General features: G+C 47.4%; 1 protein-coding gene across 1 annotated transcript; it reads right to left on the reverse strand.

Annotated features, from left to right (window-relative positions):
• Positions 1–12,986: 12,986 nt before the first annotated feature.
• On the reverse strand, positions 12,987–18,615 carry IRX5 (iroquois homeobox 5). Its single transcript, XM_084812407.1, has 3 exons — positions 17,604–18,615; positions 15,236–15,641; positions 12,987–14,899 (listed from the first exon to the last, which is right to left on the reverse strand). The coding sequence occupies exons 1-3, from the start codon at positions 17,856–17,858 to the stop codon at positions 14,100–14,102; spliced, it is 1,461 nt and encodes a 486-aa protein (XP_084668533.1). The 5' UTR covers positions 17,859–18,615; the 3' UTR covers positions 12,987–14,099.
• Between the last annotated feature and the right edge of the window lie 1,842 nt (positions 18,616–20,457).

Below are 20,457 nucleotides of genomic sequence, written 5' to 3' on the forward strand. Positions count from 1 at the left end.
TGGCCAAAGTCAGTGGCGGACCTCCGCTTTCGCCTTCATGAGCCTCTGAAGTTAATTCAGCTCAGAGTTGCAACGCGGGATGCTTAACCCGCTTCCATGCTACAGAACAACTTAACACGGATTTAGCGCTCTGGTGGCCCACTTACCCCCAGAGTGCTTCGATTGGGGTTTAAAGGGTTATATTTCCTTCACTCACCTACACCCCGTTTTGTCGATTGCTAACGTAAACCAGATTAGGGTGATCCGAATTAGTCGTCACGAAGTACTGGGATGGGAGTTTGCACAATAAGGAATAAGCCCAACATTGACCCTCGATAAATTAACCTAGGATCACAGTCGCTAGCGATGGATTCCTATATATGTCTACTTGGGAGTAGGTCTCATTGCGTTCAGTGGGGCTTACTCCCAGGTAACTACTATAGGATTCATCCCTGAGTCGAAAAGGGTTGTATCTACCCAGCGTTAGCCCTACTTAGAGAAGACTCACTGAAACAAATGGGACTTAAGTTAGTGTCTAGCCCTACTCAGAGCAGAACCATTGAAATGAATGGAACCTAAATTAAATGCCGGTTTAGAGTTCTGCTTATCTGAATTGAAGCCAGTTTATTTGGATACTTCAGCGTGCACCCAGGCCTCAGGGATCAATGCGGTGGGTGAGTGGGTGCTTTTCTTCAAAGCTTCTTTCTTTCAGTGGAAAATCCAGGTTTTCGGTCCATAAGAAAAATAATTTGGGGGTTCAAATATTATGTGCACTTTAGTCGGTTTGGTGAGGTATTTATTTCTTTATTGTTTTTTTCAAGGCTTTGTTTGAAATCCTTGTTAAAGTTGGGGAGGGGGGACAGGTTTGGGGCAGAATCCGATCAAAGCTAAGTACTTTGGGGCCCGCTGGTCCGAGTGTGACAGTTACATACTGTTCTGTACCCAGCTCCTACATAGGTTTTCTCCCAAGCAAGGCCCGCTCAGGTCAATGGAGTTACTCCCAGGGAAGCAGATGACACTTCAGGCCAAGCCTGCCACCCTATCTACACCAGCATGTAAGTCTCATAAACTCAATAGGATTCCCAAGCTGACAAAAATAGGATTGCTCTTTGGGTCTTGGGCTGCAATCAGTTACTCGGTTACTTCAGAGTAGACATATATAGGACAGGGCTCCAAAAAGTGCTCCATTCTATTCTAGCTGGCCCTTTGCATTGCTGATTTCTTGGGGTAGGGGCAGGGGAGGGGAAATTACTTTATTCCCTAGGTATGAATGAATCCTGCAGGTGGATATTTTCCTTCTAAAGCATAGATTGTGGTCAGTCACACACACACACACACACACACACACACAAAACCACCACCCAATAGCTATGTCAGCACAATTATACCCCATTATGTGTTCTTCCCCAGCCCCCAAAGTGGCAACGAGGGTGAGAACTGGGGGGAAACTGCTACCAGTGCAGGAACAAAACCAGGGCAGACATCCATCTGCGCCTCCACGAAAAATGAATGCACATTGGTTTGTAGGGTGGTTCATTTGAATCGGAAGGAAGTAACAAAAGCCATCAGAAGAACCCAACAATTCAAATAAGCTGCTGTTCCGTAGGGTTGTATTGATTTATTTCTAAACAACGTTTCTAGTCCTCATGACTGCAAGACACCAAGATTACTATTGCTATGCAAAAAGGGATCCGGTGTTGTAAGGTAGGAGTAGAGGCAGACCTGTGTTCATGGGAGTCTTTCTAAACCCTGTGTATGAATGACTACCGACCACATTCTTGAGGTGGTTTATACAGTGGATACAGTATGTATGGTATATCGCACACTGTAGTTCAATCAGAGCTAACTGTATATTGGGCGGAAATGGGCCAGTGCCCCCACCCCACCCTCTTGTGGCAGAGAGATCCCCTCGTAACTAGGTGCATTTGCTCCAATGCACAGCATGCAGCTACGGAGTGCCACACATGATCTTCTTCTGTCCTCCTCTAGCAGTCTCAGCAGAAAGTTGAGCAACTGCCCTGCTTTCCACCCCATCAATCCCATTGGACACCAGCCACCACTGAATCCAGTTGGAGTCTATATCCATATCAGTACATTGGGCTGCATATAGCTTGCTCGAAGGTCTTCACCTTGCAAAGGACCTTGCAGTCTTTATTATGCTTATCCTCACAACAGCCCTGTGAGGTAGGCCACTCTCACAAAGATCATGAAGCTGAGGCATACACAACCTGACCAAGGCCACATGATGACCCATGGCATATGTGGCACCTGGATTTCATGTTCTCAGATCTGAGTCCACACTGGCTTCGTCAGAACAGGGCTTTGGGTCAGGACGCCCCCCCCCCAACCCCCAGAGAATTAACAGGAGAGGCCCACAAAGGAGCATGGCTGGTTTATTGCATTTTGAAGTACTTGAACACATACTGCCATCTAAATGGTGTGGGGTAGGGGTCATAAGACAATGAAATCCATCATCTAAATGGCCTAAATACTGCGAAATAGAATTCAGATCTGTGTGGTGACGTCAAAAACCACGGGAACGCAGTGCCAACGGTGGAAATGCGCATTAAAGGAAGCCGGGAAACCCCCCCGCCCCCATCGATAAGGGTTTCCAACTTCGGATGGGCTGCCACGGGTTCTCTAGGTGAGGAACCACTGGTGAGGAAGCAAGCAAGATCAGGGCCCCCAATAATCCAAGGAGGTGCGTCTGTGCCTTTTATTTTTAAAGTCTTGGAATAGATTATTAGTAAGGTGATCTTTCTTTTTGCTTGGGCGAGGGGGCGGGGGGCGCGGGGAGATGCACAGTTTTGTTTTTCTCTGTCTGGAGTCAGCCTCGTGAGTTTCAGGTTTCCAGCAGCAGAATTCCTCCCAAATAATTTCGGATTAATCATATCGAAGTAAATGGCCATTAACCCCGGAAGCAGGTCTTTCTTCCTGCCGGCTCAAGGGAGTTCCCCGGCAGTCCGTGGGATCGAATCAATCATTGAACTTCTCCATATTTACTCAGAAGAAACTCCCCTTGACATTAATATGACTTTGCTGCCAAGCGCAGCCTTCAACTGCAAACTAAAGTGATTTGAGTTTCGAAATCAAGGCTCCTAAAATACCCCCGTCATGGCCCCTCCCGCGCCAATCACTTTATTTTGGAGATGAATTTCTGCTGAATTTCTGTCCTCCTAGTAAACGCCTTTAGGACTGGGAGAACAGCTGCTTGGGGGTTGATCGGGGATAATTTCTATTCAAGGGGTGTGTGTGGCGGGGGATCCTTTCTCGGAAGAGCGTGAGAAACTTACTCAAAAGTAATGCGTGAATAAGTCAATGTGAAGATTAGGGGACTATTTTTTTTAATTCATCAGAACCAAACCTTATCTTCCAAAAGTATGTTCAAAAGAGGTATCTGTCCACAAGCCACTGTAGCCGAAAAGCTGGGTATATTTGCAGAATTCCTTTCTCTCCCCGGGTTTACTCCCACAGTCAAGTGTTCTTGGAATGAGAGCCTGCAATCGGCTTCAATCCCAAATCATCCCAATCCGAAAGATCCTTCACTGTCAATGGCTGCGTGAAAGGGAAAAGAAAAGCTCACCTCCCACCCCGTTAAAGCAGGGTGAAACAGAACTCGGATGTGTGCGGTGACGCCAAACCCAGGGGAACGCGGTGCGAAGAGCGGCAGTGGGCATTCAAGGGAGCGGGGAATGTTCCCCGAGATCCTTAAAGTGCACTGAAATTCGGATCCATTTCCAGAACCGGATGTACATGTATGTGGCGTGGCCAAGCTGGATTGTCTCCTTTTTTTGGCGCTCAATCCAGAGTATCTAACAAAACAGAGCCCAGGAGACCCTCCCAAAGATGCTGAAGGTGTGAATTGCAACTCTCCCCTCGCCCAACCCGGATGCCCCATCGTCCATACTCAGACCATGATATTAACCCATCGCCTTTGCGGCAAGACCAGCTGCCTCCCCACCCCACCCCACCCCACCCCGTCACCTAGCTGCAGCCATTCTATCGAAACTGTTTCCATCCCCGCTGGTCCTAACAATAACAGTAACTTTAAGGACTGATGCCTGAGCACGTTTCCCCCCTCCTTCCTCCCCATCCATTTTTCCTTGTGTCTCATGTCTTTTAGACTGTAACCCTTGTGGGCAGGTGATCACACTGCTGATCTCTGTAAGCCACTCTGGGAGGCTTTTTTTTTTAAAATGGGCTAAATGACGGGGTAAAAACCAAAATGAAATAGGTAACTGAGCCAGCAAGTAGCCGGCATGAAAGTGTTTGTGTTTAGAAGCGGAATCTACACCCAAGCGGATGGTGGATCGTGCTCACAGCTCAATCACTGCCAGATCCATGCAGCTCGATTCTGATGTTTACTCGGAATTAGGTCTTATTGAGTTCAATGGGAACTAAGTATATAATGTAGAATGTGGTAGGGGGAACCTGGCCTCAAATCCACAGGCACAATCACGGAGTCCACTTCTTCTAACCTTGGACCAGTATCTCTCTCTCTCTCTGTCTAGTCTACCTCACAGGGTAGTTGTGAGGATACAATTGGACAGAGGGAGTGACCATGCAGTCTGCGAGATTTTTTTATTTTTGAAAAGCATTTTTAAATAAACAAACTGCTGCACCTAGGATGGAAGCGTTGTCCAGCCGCATCCTACCCACGTTTCCTCAGTAGTAGTTCCCACTGATTTCACAGAGGCTTTCTCCCAACCAGGTATAATTATTTATTTGTGTATACCACCTTTCTGAAACCACCCAGGGTGGTTTTACAAAACAAAACAAAAAATCAGGACATAAAACCCACAATCAAATAAAAACACAGCAAAACACCTTAAAAAAATAATCTACAGCATGGCAGCCATTTCAATATATTTTGAACAAAATGGTCCCCCAGCACTGTTTTCTGAAGGGAAGCCATTCCTTCACTTTTTTTTTCTTTTTTAAAAGTAAACTGTTGCTATGGAAGGAACTTAACCGGCATAGAGTTTTGTAAAGCCCAAACTGGAGCTCACCTCAAGGGGATCTTGTTCACTCCTGCACCTTTGGATTAGCTTCCCTTGCTACTGATCTGTTTGCTGCAGTTGGTTTGAATGATCATAAACTCTCGGCTTTATAATAGATTCCTATTTGGAGAGTGGGCTGGGGAGGTTTTTTCTTCTTTAAAACAAAACAACAACAAAACTAACTAAACTATTTCCTGTTCTTGTCTTTTTCCATCACCAGTTAGGCCTCAGCCTTTGAATTCCGAGTATGGATTAACACCCCCCCCCCCCAATGTAAGTCCACACCTCGGAATCCCACTGAGAGTCAGTTAAACCAAATTAGGTGAATTTACGTGGCACCTCCGTCTTCAAGACGTCTCCTTGGAAGTGGGGTGAGGAACAGCTTCCAAACTAGTTTCTACTAGGGGTATCATCCCCATTCACACCCACTAGGAATCAAGACCCCGTTTAACTCTGAGAGGCTTACTTAAAGGGGTCGGGCACAGATAGGCTTCCATCCCCAGGCTAAAGAGAAGAACCTATACCTGTCAACTCTTTTGAGACAAGCAGGCCTCAACTGGAGCCGCTGGGCCTTAGAAACGTGAAGTAAACATGCCTCTGAGCATGTACAAATATCGGGGTAGGAAAACCAGCTTCTGATGAGGGCTTGAGCTGGGCATCTGTTTTCGGAAAGTATTAGCCACCACTGTCTGGAAGGCCTTTGTAGTAGCCAAAGTTACGCAGGAGCCAGGAGCTGCGAGCCCAGCTTTGTCCCGAGCTGTCTTTCTAGCTGACTTCTAAACAGGGCTGCTCCGAAGCATTTAAGGTCCCTTCTTTTCCCTCTGAATGGGGAAGGAGACTTCTTTGTCATCCACCTGAACACCCAGTGGGACTGGGGATCGCAGACGACGTACTGCCGGGTGGGTGGAGAGAGAGAGGGGGGGGTGTTGTTTTTTTTCTTATTCACCTCCCCAAGAGTGGCGATCTCCAAATACGCTTTTCCTTCCCCCCTCCGCCACCACTTCCATCGAAATCAGCTAGCCCATTGCCTTTTATGAAACGTTGGACCACACCTGAAAGCACCCCCCCCCCTCGCATTAAGACCGCAGCTCGAGGCTCCAATCCGGACACTGCAATCCTAAACACGCTACCCAGCGATCAAGTCCCTAATTCAAATCCCTAACTGAACTCCGTGGGATTGACTTCCGTGTAAGTCTGAAACAAGGTCGCACTGGAAGGTACGCGGTTTGTTCCCTCTACCGAAATCTTAGGTGAAACTGCAAGTAACCCGACGTTTCATTGACACGCGAGTAAGCCATGGAAGACAACGGGGTTTTCTTGCGAGGAAACGCGCATGGGCCCAGGGTGTAGTTCCCACCGGATTTCAGCTGACCCCTGACTTCCAAAGAAGTGGGGTTCAGTAACACAGATTCCCTTGGCAAAGTCCAAATCTTGAAATCTTCCCGTGCACATGCTTGTTTGTTCGCTGGTTTGAATTTAAGGTTGCGATCCTGTAATGTGCGCGTTTATTCAGGAATAAAGCCCACCGAACACAGCAGGCCTAACTTCAGCCCGAAGATGCTTACGATCCGCCCGCGCGGTCAGCCTCTGTTTAGGATGGGGATAAGCACCGGTTCCCTTCCAGTTTGCTAATTAACCGGTTTGGGAATCCCCATTCTCTTTCTCAGGATAGGAGCAACCCTTCTTCATGGCTGGACTCCGTTTACGGGCGCCTGGAACACACCTCCTCCCCCAACACAGGCACACACAGGGCACAAAAAATCGACTTGCAAGTGGAATTCCTTTGACTTCGGTTGATGTGGAACTGACTCCTATCCGAGGCTCTTCGGAATTCAGGTATAAGGGAGTTTTCTGGAGACATACATCTTGAATGGAGCTTGGTTAAAGTTTCTGGAACTTGTCCCTTAGAAACACTTTTATCCTCCCCCCCCCCCCGTCTCGCCCCAGCACTTTCCTTCCACCCTGATCTGTTTTTAATCGGCTAGTATTTGAAGGGCAACTCATTAGTTTATTACCACCGAGTTTGCAACAGCTTCTGACCGCTCTCTGAACTGCTTACAAAAAACAAAACAAAACCCCAAACCCTCCAACCACAACCTAACTGGTTTGCTGGGGCTTTTTGCAAAGCAGAAAAGGGTGGGTTGCCTTTTCTTCTCCCCCTTCCCATTCACCAAAAGCGAGATCCGAAAGATAAAAGTCTGCAAAATTAAGGAGAGATAGGCGACAAGTAACCGGAAAGTGACTAGAGCCAGAGACGCGTATGATCTGAAATAGCTACTTTATTTTAAAAAAAAAAAAATGTTCTAGACTCCAAGAATTCCATAGCATTGTCTTGCAAACGATTTGAAAATCATTTTTTCTCCTCTTTGGTGGCTTAGCTCTCCTCTTTGGGGAGTGATCTAAGTATCCTGGTTTTGATTTGCATATCAGTGATTCGGCTGTTCTTAAGAAGCTAATGGCCCTTAAAAAAAAACAACCACCACCATCTAAAGTTACAGATCCTTACACCCCTGACTTATAGACGACAAACTTGGTCTCGAAACAAATTAAGCCGGAGTACTACTTGCATTCAAAGCGTCAAGGAACCCATAGTTACTAGTTGCATTGTGTTAAATGAGACTTATCCCTTATAATAAATCCTATCTATGTCTACTCAGAAGTAAGTCTCACTAAATTCAATGGGACCTACATCTAGGTAAATGTGCATAGGATCGCAGCCTTTACAACGTGGTCAATTCTTAAAGGCACTCCGAAGCTTTCTTTCAAGTAATGGCTTATATCCAATGTTAGTCTTACTTAGCGTAGAACCACTGAAACGAATGGAACTTTAGTTGCGACAGAATCGTGCTTGAAACCCTGGAGAGCCACTGCCAATCAGTGTCTACAATGCTGGGCTAGATGGACCAAGGGTCTGATGCAGTATAAGGCAGTTGTTCCTATGACATGAAATGGGACTAACTTAAGTCCCATTCATTTCAATTGGTCTACTCTAAATAAGACCAACATGGGATACAACCCAATGTGTTTAGCAACCTGATCCGAACCAGATTTCCTTAAAAGACCCATTGTTCTTAGTAGGATTTATTTTGCAGCAGGAATGAAACCTAGGATCCCTATGTCACGTCCAGGTCTTCTGCAGTAATATTGGTTATGTTCCATTTTAAATATTCATAAGCCACCTTTCTGGACTTGGAAGAAAGCTCCGTGGATTGCAATGCCACTTTTCCTTTGCTATCTCCTGCATTCCGACTTTACTTTAATCCATTTACTCCTGCTTGCCTCCTTTGGGCGATCTCAGCCCTGTCATCGATCTAAAATGTCAAGGCCATGGTTTTTTCAAGGCCACCTGACTTCCCAATCGTTGCCTTTAAGCTTGCAAACTTCCACAACTGTTGGGCCTAAGTCTCCTCGTTCTTTAACTACACCGCAGGTTCCAAATACCCTCCTCCTGGGACATTCGGATCCTCCCCCCCCCCCAATTTCCCGGGAAACGGACAAGGATGGTCAGTCCCAACCTTTCGCAATGCTTTATTTATTCTGCCTCAGCTTCGGTCCAAAAAAAAATGGTCCCAAAGGAAGCGTTGGTTTCCAGTCATACCGTTATATGTGAGCGTCTGTGTACGTTCATACGAGCATATGCAGACACGTGCATGTCTGTGCACTTTTTTTAAAAAAAGAACTCTCCTGCGCCCTGATCCCTTTCGCTTCTTTGTAATGAACAACAGGGTCCCCTTTGGTTAGATCAGCTCAGCCTCCTCGGGTTTCTTTGTATGTATGTATTTTTCCATTCGCCTAAATTAAACTTCTAGCAGAAATAACCTTCCATTGTAGGAGTGAGGATGTACTGTAAGAAGAAGAGGAGCAGAGCAAGGCAGTCATCTGTCAGAAGAAAACTAGGGTTTTCCCCCAACCCCCCAAAAACGTTCAATACGTTTCAACTAGTCAATAAAACATCCCTTTTAGTTCTCCACGTTTTCCCCAAAAGTCCCAGAAAGCGGAAATGCTGGTGAAATTGACACAGTTAGCCGACCCCTCTGGAAGAAAGTTTCATCCGCGGATATGTGCACTAGGTAACTTCCTGGAGCTGATATGTGCACCCTCCCCTCCTCCGCCTCAGTTATTAACTGACGATATAAAACCCAGTTAGTTTTAGGCATCTAGAATCTACACCAATCTCCTTTCACGGTCATCAGTGGGATCAACACCAGTTTAGATCCAATGTAACTGGGTTGTGACCCGTACTGTTAAAACTTGATATACTGCACTGGGGGAGCGGAATTAAAGGATATAAGGATTGCGATTGGAAGTAAATGTCACTGGAATCAATGGGAATGACTTTCCCTGGAAATAATTGATCCTACTACTGCTGTAAGGAAGACAATTCCATTGGAAGGTACGGGCCTTATTTTCCAGTACGAGGTACCACATCTACCTGTATACTGACCTCCTGCCAGGTAGATTTAAACCAAGTGGCATTTTCCAAATAAGAGGTTCAAAAGTTTGCTTTTTAGAAGACAGCCTACAGAAATATGTTTTGACAATGGAATGACTGCATTATAATATATATTATATTGCCAAATAATTCCCACCCACCCCTCTCTAAATTCCAGTTTGGGAAAAGGATCCTAACCCCTAAAAATTTAGACCTTTAAAAACAGACCAAAAAATGTGTTTCGGATAAAAGTGTATGTTTATGGTGTCAGTGTAAAATGCTAAATATCCCCATAACGTTATTTTTCCTGCAAATCAGATCAAATCTGCAAAGTCTTCTCGTTATGCTGAGGACACCCTGCCCCCCAATTATATAAGGTAGGGGTGTGTGTGTGTGTGTGTGTGTGTGAGAGAGAGAGAGAGAGAGAGAGAGAGATGTATATTAGTTACACATATATTTAAGATTTCATTTGTGGAGTTGATGCTTATTTTTATTAACTTCATTATCTAAAGCAATCCTTGTTAAGTCTCGAAAATGCCGAAACAAGGCGACGGTCTGAATATCAGCAAGCTCAAGGAAATGGAATCATTCCCTTAGGAATGGGTACATCAAATGAAAACCCTATGGAGGCTAGGGATAAATCTATTCAATATAGATCTTGTTCTCTAAGGAACTAAGACTGGCAAGAAAATTTACTAAAATATTTTAAGTTTGTGTGGGTTCCCCCGCCCCCTCATACCTCCCAGAAGACAGGTAGACTTTTGGAGTGAGCGACAATTAACACGCTAACATTAACTCTCTCTGTCTTATTCGTGCGCACACGCTTTCTCCATCAAATCAAATAGGTGCGCGTGGAAAATGTTCCTAATCAAAACAAAAACACACCACGTTCTTTTTCTTTCTCCTTTAGAACGTCGGAAACCTAAACGTTCTATTCATATTTAAGAAGGGCCTGTCAGAATTGAAAGATTGGGCAGCCATTTTTAACAAGCGAATAGGTTTCCTTGAACTGAACTGACCGCCCATCATTCGCTAGAATTAGCCCATCGTCGTCTTTCCTTAGATGATGGAAGCAAATTGAATAGATCTGTGGCGGGATTCTTTAGCTGATACTCCCCCTCCCCTCCCCTCCCCTCCCCCTCCCCCCTCCCCCTCCCCCCACTTCGTTATCGAATCTGTGCTTTCTTAAAGAAATCAAATAAAATGATCATTTATACTTTTATGTCAGGAAGTATTATTACCCCAGGAAAATTTAAGCATATCTATATGCCTTAACTTCGAGATTTATTTAGATGCGTCTTACAGGCTGAAAGAGAATTTGAATATGAACATTGTATCTCAGGACAATCATATCCCAGTTTCCCTGAGTGGTGGGGGCTTAAAAAACCTTACCAACCCATAACTTTTGAATAGGTAATATTAAACTAATAAGTGGCTAATTGTGCAAGTTCAGAAGAGATCACAACAGATTTATTTGGCAGATAGATATAGGAGCTGTGTCCACAAATTTTAGTAGGGTTCTACTTAAGTACACCCCAACCAAACAAATGACCTAGATGAGGTGCTAGAAATTAATATCAACACAAAATCCAGTGTAAATGGTGGGGAAATGTTTTCTCTGCATTTTTGTTTGTTTTATTTTGTATTTAAGTGTCTAAGCAGACTGTGAGAGGGACTTCAAAGTGAAAGACTAACAGTGTAATCCAAGCATATTCCAAAGTAATGGGACTTAATTCAAGGTAACAGTGCAATCCTACACACACATACTCAGAAGTAATCCCTACTGAGTTCAATAATGCTTCTAGATTATTGCATATAATTATATTATAAGTGTGTATAAGATCCTAGCTTCAATGCGCGATTTAACATATAAGATGTAGTCCCTCTAAAATGCATGATATTCCATCGTCATCTGTTCAAATGCATGGAACTCGGTTCCAAATAAATCTGTTTTAAGAACTAAATGTACCTCCCAGAAAATGTGTTCAGTGATGGAATACCCACTAATTTCCTAACAGGAGAAACTAGGAACAGGAAAAGAGAAATATCCTTATTATTTGGTTGTGTGTTATTTGCCAGAAGAGAGTTCCGTTAACATCCAATACCACCTTAATTAATGGTAGTGGGTTAGTTTCTTCTTTCTAAACTAACTTGGCAGGGGGGAACCCAAGAAGACTGGGAACTGAAAGTAAATGTTTGCCCCCCCCCCCAAAAAAAAAAATAATTGTGACAGCGCCTGTGTGTGTGTATATGAAAGAGAGAGAGACCCAATGAAGAACCACAGAGATTAAATCTCCTGGGCTCCAACTGATTTAGCAAATCGGAAATCCCTTTCTTAGCATTCCTTCTTTGCATTCCCTGCCTCCCCAACCTGCCTGTGGATATTCTCGAATTGAAAAAGCGCTTCTTTTCACTCTATATTAGAGGCGGAGGGGGTGGAGGCATAAAATCCACACAACTTTCAAAGATGAGGGACTAGGTTTGAAATTCGGTACAAGTGTGACACCTACCTGTGAATTTGGGAAGCAATCCAAGGGCGACCCTCCTCAACCTTCATTTGTATGTGCTAATCTCCACACAGCCCCCCCCCCCATCAATTACTTCTGCAGTAAAGAGCTGCCAATAGGGGGAATAATTTAATCACATTAAACTTGAAGATAGCAATACAGGGAGATCTCTCTGTCTGTCTCTCTTGTGTTTGTGTACTGTACACACACACACACACTGAATTTAGGGAAGAATTAATACATACACGGAGAGAGAAACACGAACACGGAGACACATTCGGTTCCCCAGTGTATTATCTTAATATGTATTCCCCCTTCCCTCTCTGCAATAACTCTGCAGACGTTTGAAATAGTAATAAGAGATAAATCTGGCATAAAATCGAACTCATTAGCAAAGTTCAGAAGCTGACTGCTTTGCATAAAGCCCGACACTGATTGGAAGTAATTAGGTTAAGGGACGGTACGCTGTTGCCATCCTGCGCCTGTGTGTGTGTGTCTGTGTGTGTTTCCCGGTAAGCCCCCAAGAAAGCGCCTCGGATTATCATGCGACGGTTGCTCTCCATCCCAAACTGTGAGCCACACTCCCGATTGACACCGAGACGGACGCCTGTCGACATTCAGGGGACTAGGTCTCTGGAGGCGATCGGCAGAGGGGCAAGTAGGCTGAAATTAGAAGTCGCCGGTCTCTCTGCTCAGCCAGCCCAGCCCCATCCGTCCATCTATCTCAGGGCCCGAAGACTCTGGGAGAAATCTCCAGCCTTGCGCTAACGAGATCCTTTTTAGCTGGAGATGCGAGGGGCTTCACCCTGGGACCCTTTGCTAGCTGGCTCTGCAGAGCTACGTCCACCGCCTCTCATCCTACGTGAAAAGCAAAACCACTGATTTCCCCCCATCCCACCCCACCCCAAACTGATTAAACGTCAGTGATAGGCGCCGGTAGGATCCGTCCTGGCCATCTGTCCTGCACAGCATCTGTCCCCTTTAGATGTCAGTAATCTGCGCCTATTTGATCGCCTTCCTCTCCTCACCCCTGTACATTTTTTCTCTTTTTCTTTTTTTCTTCTCCACCCCAAATCTTTCAATTGAACTGTATCCCAAATTTAGAGACTTTCCCCAAATCACCTCTGTAATAACAACTCTCTCTTTCTCTTGGGAAAGTTCCTTTCGGCCAATGTTTAGAATTAGTCTTTCACCTTTCTTTTAAAAGGGGGGGATTCATTTTAAATGTTTCTTTTTAGGGGCGTCCCCCCCATTGGTTCTGCCTTGCCAACAAACAGTGATTTGTATTTTTTTAAGTGACAACAAATGACTAAATCTATGTTTTGATTTAATAACAGACAGTGAAAACATGTCTACTCAGAAGTAAGTCCCATTGATTTCAGTGGGGTTTACTCCCAGGCAAGTGAGTATAGGAATGGAGCTAGATCAAATGACATCTGAGGTTTAATACCTAATAAAGTGGTTTGACTCCCCTTCCCCTCCCCTAAGAAAGTTGTTCTCGTCGGGTAATAATATCATAATACTAATTCAATAGGCATAAAAATTTAATTTAAACTTGTATATATATATATAGATTTTAAAACTATGAAACAATTTGGGAAAAGACACAAATGTGTGTGTGTGTGCGTGTATATATATATATATATATTACCAAAAAACCAACATTAATGGCTGTACAGGCGGTTGGATTTAATAATTTACTTCAAAGATATTGTGTTACCAATTTAAATACAAAAAAAGCTACATTAAATATACAGAATAAGATTTCATACAAATTCCTTCTGCCTTTTTTCCCTTTCTCATGTGTGTGGATATCTCTTCTCCCTGCCCCCATCTTGAGGTTCTTTTTAAGACTTTAGTTGTTGTTTTTCCTAAAAGCTGTTTACTTTCTGCCTTTTCAAATAAATTATAAAATTGATGGACATATTCGTGGCCCGGGTTTCATGCTTTTTTTTTTTTTCTCCCCTTCCTTCCATCTCTCCTTCTTCCCTCCCCCACCCTCTGTAATGTAAAAAAATAAAATAACTGCCAAAATCCCAACTGAATTGGTTGTAAATAAATTAAAAACGACAACAGAAGAAGTCGGGAGTGGGGGGAGAGATAAAAGCGGGGAGGGAGTCCACCAAACGGGGGGGAGGGAGTCCGATTTTGGAGAGGGCTTAACTCGGAAGACGCTCAAGATTAAATATGCGACATACCTTTCTTCAGCTCGTAAGGCGAATCTTTGCTAAGATCAAACTGGGACTGGCTTCTGAGAATTTTAGTTTCTTTAGCCAAGGCCTCCGCTCTGTTCAAAAGGGTCTGGTTTAATCCGTTAAAGTGGGGGCCGGGGTTGCCCGCCGTCGCCGCGTTGCTGTGGAGGTGTCCGAAAGAGTTGTAGTTCGTGTAGCCCGGGTAAAAGGGGCTGGCGGTGTAATAGAGCGGCCGCGAGAGGACCGAGGCGCCGTTGGGGAAAGGGCAGTGCGTGGAGGAAGGCGACCGCGCCGTCGGGGCTGGCCCCGAACCCGCGCCGCTCAAACTTTGCGCGGGCGCATCGCCGCCGCCCTCCTTGGACTTGTCCGCTGAGGTGGCGATCTCCGCCAAGGACCACAGTTTGGGCTTGGAGAGGGGGCCCTGCCCTGCCGCCGCCGCCTGCTGAGGAGGAGGCGGCGGCGGCGCCTGGGGCGAGTGAATCACCGACGTGCCGTTGCTGGAGGGCAAGATGGGGTGCAGGTCCGTCGAAGGGGGTCTGTACTGGGCGGGCAGGGGCTCCTCGCCGCCTCCGCCCTGGTGCTGGTGCTGGTGGTGCTGCTGCTGCTGCTGCTGGTGAGCCTGGAGAAGGAGGCGGCCGGCCGGCGGCAGGCCGTGGGCTGAAGGCGGCGAGGCGCCGGGAGCTGCTTTGGGCAGCGCCTCGTCGGGGCTCCCTTTGCAATCCGAGTCGCTCGAGGCGCCGTCGGCCTCTTTGCCCGACGCGGCGCACTTCGGCTCTCCCGCGGCGGCACCTGCGGACAAAGGCGAGGGAGGCACACCACGCACAACCGGTCAGGAGTCTCGGAGCTCTGCTTCTCCGTCTGCCGCCCCCAGAGAAGAAAAGACGCACACGCACAACGCCCCCTTTCCCTTTCCGGACAGGGCTCAGACAGGCGCTAGCCAGCTCGCCCGGCACAGAATCCCCGCGACGTCTCTCCTCCTCCTCCTCCGGCCTCTGCCCAGGCCCTATCCCCAGGGTGGGCCCAGCGATCTCCCCCCGTCCTGCACGCAGAAGACCCGGGATTCCGAGCATAGTCCGCCCCCCCCCCCGCCGCCGCCCGTTCTCCCACCCAGCGTGGGGCGCTTACCCGTCTCCGCCGCCTCGGGATCGCCCTTCTCCGCCGCTTTCTGCGGCTCCTCCTCGTCGTTTTTCTCCAGGTCGATGTTCTCCTCTTCCTCCTCGTCTTCGCTCCGGTTCCGCGGGGTCCAGGTCATCTTGTTCTCCTTCTTGAGCCGCCGCCGGGCGTTGGCGAACCAGGTGGAGACCTGCGTGAGCGTCATCTTGGTGATGATGGCCAGCATGATCTTCTCGCCTTTGGTCGGGTACGGGTTCTTGCGGTGCTCGTTCAGCCAGGCCTTGAGGGTAGCCGTGGCGTCCCGCGTGGCGTTCTTCCGGTAGGCCGGGTCGCCGTAGGGGTAGGATCCCAAGGGTGCCGCGTAAGGGTGGTACCCCAAAGAACCCGCCATGCCGGGGGTGTGGTCGTAGGGTGAACCCTGGAGAAATGAGAAGGAGAGGAAGAGAAGGAGGAGGAGAGGCGAAGCAGGCCCAGGGTGAGAAGGAGATCTCCTTACATCGTTCTTGGCATCCACGCGTTGGAAAACTCAAACTATCTTCTCGCGCTTGTGGGTAACGGCATGGCAAGAAATCTCAATGTTGCCCCAGGTTTTTGGACCAGATCCGTGGACTCTTTCCCCATCCCTCACCCCCAATACTAACAGACTTGGCCTAGAAGTTTGAGTGCCACCAAACTTGGTGGGGAGATCCGAATGACTCCTTTGCAATCTAAACACGCGTTATCCCCTAACGTCTAGACGCTACCAGATAGTGGATCTGACCACAGGGACTTTCTAGGTTTCCGCGCTGTTACCTTTGCTACTCCACTTTCCATCTATGCCATATTATCCAGCTATAAACAGTAACAAATTACACCTCCGCCTCCTCCCCCTCTAATTGAATGCAACCCTTCACAGAAGCCCTCACAAACCATTTTTCGCTTGGAAGCGTGACAGTGACCAGGCAGAACGCAAGCGCTAATATCTGCACACACACACACACACACGCACACACGGGGAAGGGGGGGGGGACCCTGACAAGCCTGATCCGGGGTTAAACTGAAATCTTCGGATTCACATCGGTTTCAATCCTAGAGGCCTAAATCGCCTGCTTAAAACTGAATTATTTATCTTGGGAATCCTCCTAGAATAAGAAATCAAGTCTGGCTGGGGGGAAAGGGGAACCCCTAAACATTTTATTTTGGGAGGGAGAGAAAGCAGAACCGGATAAATTTGCTTTATCCATCTTATTTCATTGTGAAACTCTGAAAGGTTTGGACAGAAGTTCTGAAACAATCGCCCTTTACAGGTGTCTATTCACAGAATATGTGGAGATTTACATTTTTGGGGGGGGAAAAGTCACGAATCTCCTTTTGTACCTATGCCAATATAATAATAATAATAATAATAATAATAATAATAAAGTAATGTGTCTCAAGCGGCTTGCTGTGATGGGATTATAGCTTTACAATTTTCGGGAAGTCTAATTTAAAGCAGTGGAAAAAGAAAAAAAGCAGAGAAGCGCTCCATTCTTCTCTCTCCTCCTCCCCCCCCCCTTTCTCCGGCAGCCAAACTGATGAGCATCTAAACTGCTTGACTTGAATTCAAACAACTGCAAGTCGTGGGGGCGGGGGCGGGTGGAGGAGTGTTACTATCGGAATTACATCCGTGTAAATAAAGTGATAGGCATATTTCTAGTGTCCTTCGCTGCGAATCTCGCTCCTTTTCCCTCTAAATTAAAAAAAGAAAAGCACCCGATCGTCAAAGCACCTTCGAGATCAAAGCTGCAATCCTAAATACACACACACACACACACACACACCCTCGCCCCCTACACCATACCGGGAGTCACTCAGTGGAGTCGGCTCCGGGGTCAACGCGCTTAGGCTCGCGGTGCAATCGCTGCAGCCTCGCGAGCGGGTCTCTCGGCCAAGTGAGATTTACTCTTGAGTAAACATGCACCGAGGACGGCTTGCGCTCTGGTGCAGGCTTTCTCGGGAGAACGTGTCCCACTGAACTCGGCCGAAGGTCCCCCTTTTGCAGTATGATATGAACGTGAGCGGGGACCGGATCAATGCCTGCAACTTATTTTATTTCCAGACAATGTGGCAGAGTCCATTTGGGTAGATGCTGAGAGGGAAGGAGCGACAGCCAGAAAGAAGCTGCTCTTTCCTTGAATTCTTCTTTTTAATAGACTGAGATTCGCTTTTCTTTTCTTTTCTTTTCATGCTGGTCTTTCGCCTCTAGCAAGGCTACCTCTCCAAACCTCAAGCAACCAGCCCTGTGTATCTCCACGCCTCCCCCCCCCCCCGCTCCCCATATCCCTCAACAAGTCTTTGCCCCTGAGCTCCGGCTCCAGAAACCCACCCTCTGCCCCGATCCAATCTTCCCTCCACCCCTTACCACGTAAGAGGAGAAAGCGGCCGCCGCTGCTGCTGCCGCCGCCGGGTCGGTGCCGTACTGGAGGTGCGAGTTGTAGCCGGGCGAAGGAGCGCTGAAGGCGGTGGAGCCGGCGTAAGGGGAAAAAGCCGAACCGGACGACGATCTGCCCAGTTCATCCGTCCTAGGGCCGGAGATCACGCTGGTGCTGTACGCCGGGCAGGAGTAGAGAGCCAAGGAAGCCGACGGCTGGTACAAGTAACCCTGAGGATACGACATGGCCAGGAGCAGACATATAACCGCCAGCCGGGGCAGCAGCAGCGAGATCCAGCACAGCCGCCGCCGCCGCCGAGAGCAGCGCCCGCCTCTGTGTGCGGGTCTCTCGCTCGCGTCGTCGAAGCAGCTTTGCCTTCGAGGGCGCTTCTGCAGCCGGGGCTGGCGGGCGGAGAGCCCCTTAGCTTGACGCGCGCCCCTCTTCGCTGCCTCCCCAGCGCAGGAGATGTAGCTGGACGCTCTGGCGAACGACTCCTTTTCCCCCCTCTCTCTCCCTCTCCCTCTCCTCGTTTCTCCCCCCCCCTTGCTCCCTCCCTCCGTTGGACGGAGAAGGGCGCTCGCTCTCACTCTCTCTTTCTCCTTCTCTTTCCCCCCCTTCCCTTTGCGCGCTCCGCCAAAGGTCCTGCCAAGATGCTAAGTTAGAAATCGAGGATTCTGACGCCTTCGACGCAGCGCCACGAAGCTCCACCTTCCGCGGGTGTTGGCAGAGCAATTTTTTTTAAAAAAAAATCGGGGGTGGGGGGAGAAACAAGAAGAAGCCGGGGGGGGGGGAGGGAGGGGGAGAGAGAGAGAGAGAGGAGGCTGGTTCCTGCTGGGTTTGCCACAACCAAAGCCAACCAGCCAGAAAACCTCTCCTTTCCCAGCTCGCGCGCTCTCTCTCCTCTCTTCCCGGCTCAACTGCGCCGGCCTCTGGCTGGCAATCAACAGCCAAGCTGTTTAGCGAGGATCACCTCCAACTTTCTTCATTTGCTAAATACACCATCAGCGCAATTTCTCTTTTGATTTATAGCAAGGACCTCGCTCGTTCGCTCTCTCTCTCTCTCTGCGCTGGAATGCAAAAGGCACTCACTTGATGAAATAGATTTCATAACAAGATTTACTAGCCATTAAAAGAAAAAAAAGAGAGAAAAAAGACAAGACGAGACAAGACAGGGGGGGAAGGGGGGAAGAATTGAAGCTTCCCGAGTAAACCACTGGAAAAAGAGTACTAAAAATAAGAAATGTAAAAGAATAAAAATCCCTCCCACAACGAAGAGATGTACAATATAACTCACCACCACCACCACTGTGTTACTTTGCGATCCAGAAAGCGTTTGCGGTTCTGGTATTTCTGTATTTATTAAACAGGATTCTTCCAACGAAGGATGTCCTACCAGGGGACTTACACATTACTTGATGGTTGTAATCCCCATTAACTCCCTTACTCAAGAGGAATCCTGTTGTGATTCCTTCCTTCTCTGTTCTTTCTCATCTCCCCAAGTTTTCTTCCATGGCAGCAACTGCAGGGTGAGCGCGATAGAATTATCCAGCCAGGTCGGACGGTTTAAGGGTTACGGCAGCAATCCGCGACCTACTTAAGCCGGCACACTTAAGCTTGAAAAAGAGTTTGAGAACGGAAAGAGAAAGCCGCTTCACTGACTTGCGGATTCCACTGATTGGCCTAGAATGGCACCGAAACCTTGCGTTGCAGGCAGCTTAAGTGGTTTGGGGATCGCTCTGTCCATGACACGAGACACATATTTTTGCCTAGCGCTGTGTGTGTGTTTTGACAGTCCTGGTATTTGTGGTTAGACGGCTGACTTTGGTTTGGATATGGGAAATCCAGGTTGAAGTGATAGTTCAGCGTTGGCTTTGAGGAGGCAATTCGCTGCCTCACCTACCTCACCGGGTTGATGTGAAGTTTGTCTATCTATATCGAAATGGGGGGGGGGGCGTGTGAGCAAATGAGAGAGAGAGAGAGAGAGAGAGATTCCAAACATTGTGGATAAGTATTATTACAAATCATTTAACTATATATTAATAATAGAAGTCTAGGCAGCAACCCACAAGCGCGAACAAGTAGGTAAAGCTCGGTTAGAGCCAATAGAAGAACATTGGCTCACGGATCGGAGCCCAAAGCTTCTTCCTCTTCTTCGCAGGTTGTTGAAGATAACCGATCCTTTGATATAAACGTTGCTTTCCCCCCCATCCGCCAAGTGATACCTGTTGTTATCTGCGCAACAATAAAAGGAGAGGGGATAACTCCCCCCCAGGCCCCAATTTCCAAGATCCTGAGAAAATTGGGCATAATTGAATGTGTGTGGGTAAACGACCTGGATGTTGCACAATTGTTGTGACAATAGGGGAATTTCTTGTTTCCTGCTATCAGCCTCCTTGAGAGAGCAGAAAGAAAGGGGATAGTAAGGAGAGAGAGAAAGGGGATAAGAGAACAGCGTACTGAATGAGCCTTTGCTAAAGGAATAAGCCAGGTATCTTTACCCCCCCCCCGCCCCCTAAACTCATAAAAGGGTAGAAGAGAAAGCAGATTAAAACCATATGGACAGGGCGAAAATCCACGCCGATCGGAGAATGTAATCTCCTTTGATTCTAGCAGATATATTTCCCAGCAGGAATAACTTGTTCCCCCCTTTTTTTGTGGGGGGAGCGGGTGTTTATGTAAGATGTCTCTGCATCACGTTTCGGGTGTTTTTCTGTCGTTCAACTATACACTGAGCAGTCCCATCCGTCTTCTCACCTCCGGCTGTTGAGCCCCCGAAGTTTCCTTTCTAGTTCCACAAATAAGGAGAGGCAGAGAGACGCATCCACAATGGAAGCGTACTGCATG

Source organism: Heloderma suspectum, chromosome 8, assembly GCF_057233095.1.
Source record: "Heloderma suspectum isolate Gila_16-S chromosome 8, 16-S_ref, whole genome shotgun sequence".
Classification (NCBI taxonomy): domain Eukaryota; kingdom Metazoa; phylum Chordata; class Lepidosauria; order Squamata; family Helodermatidae; genus Heloderma; species Heloderma suspectum.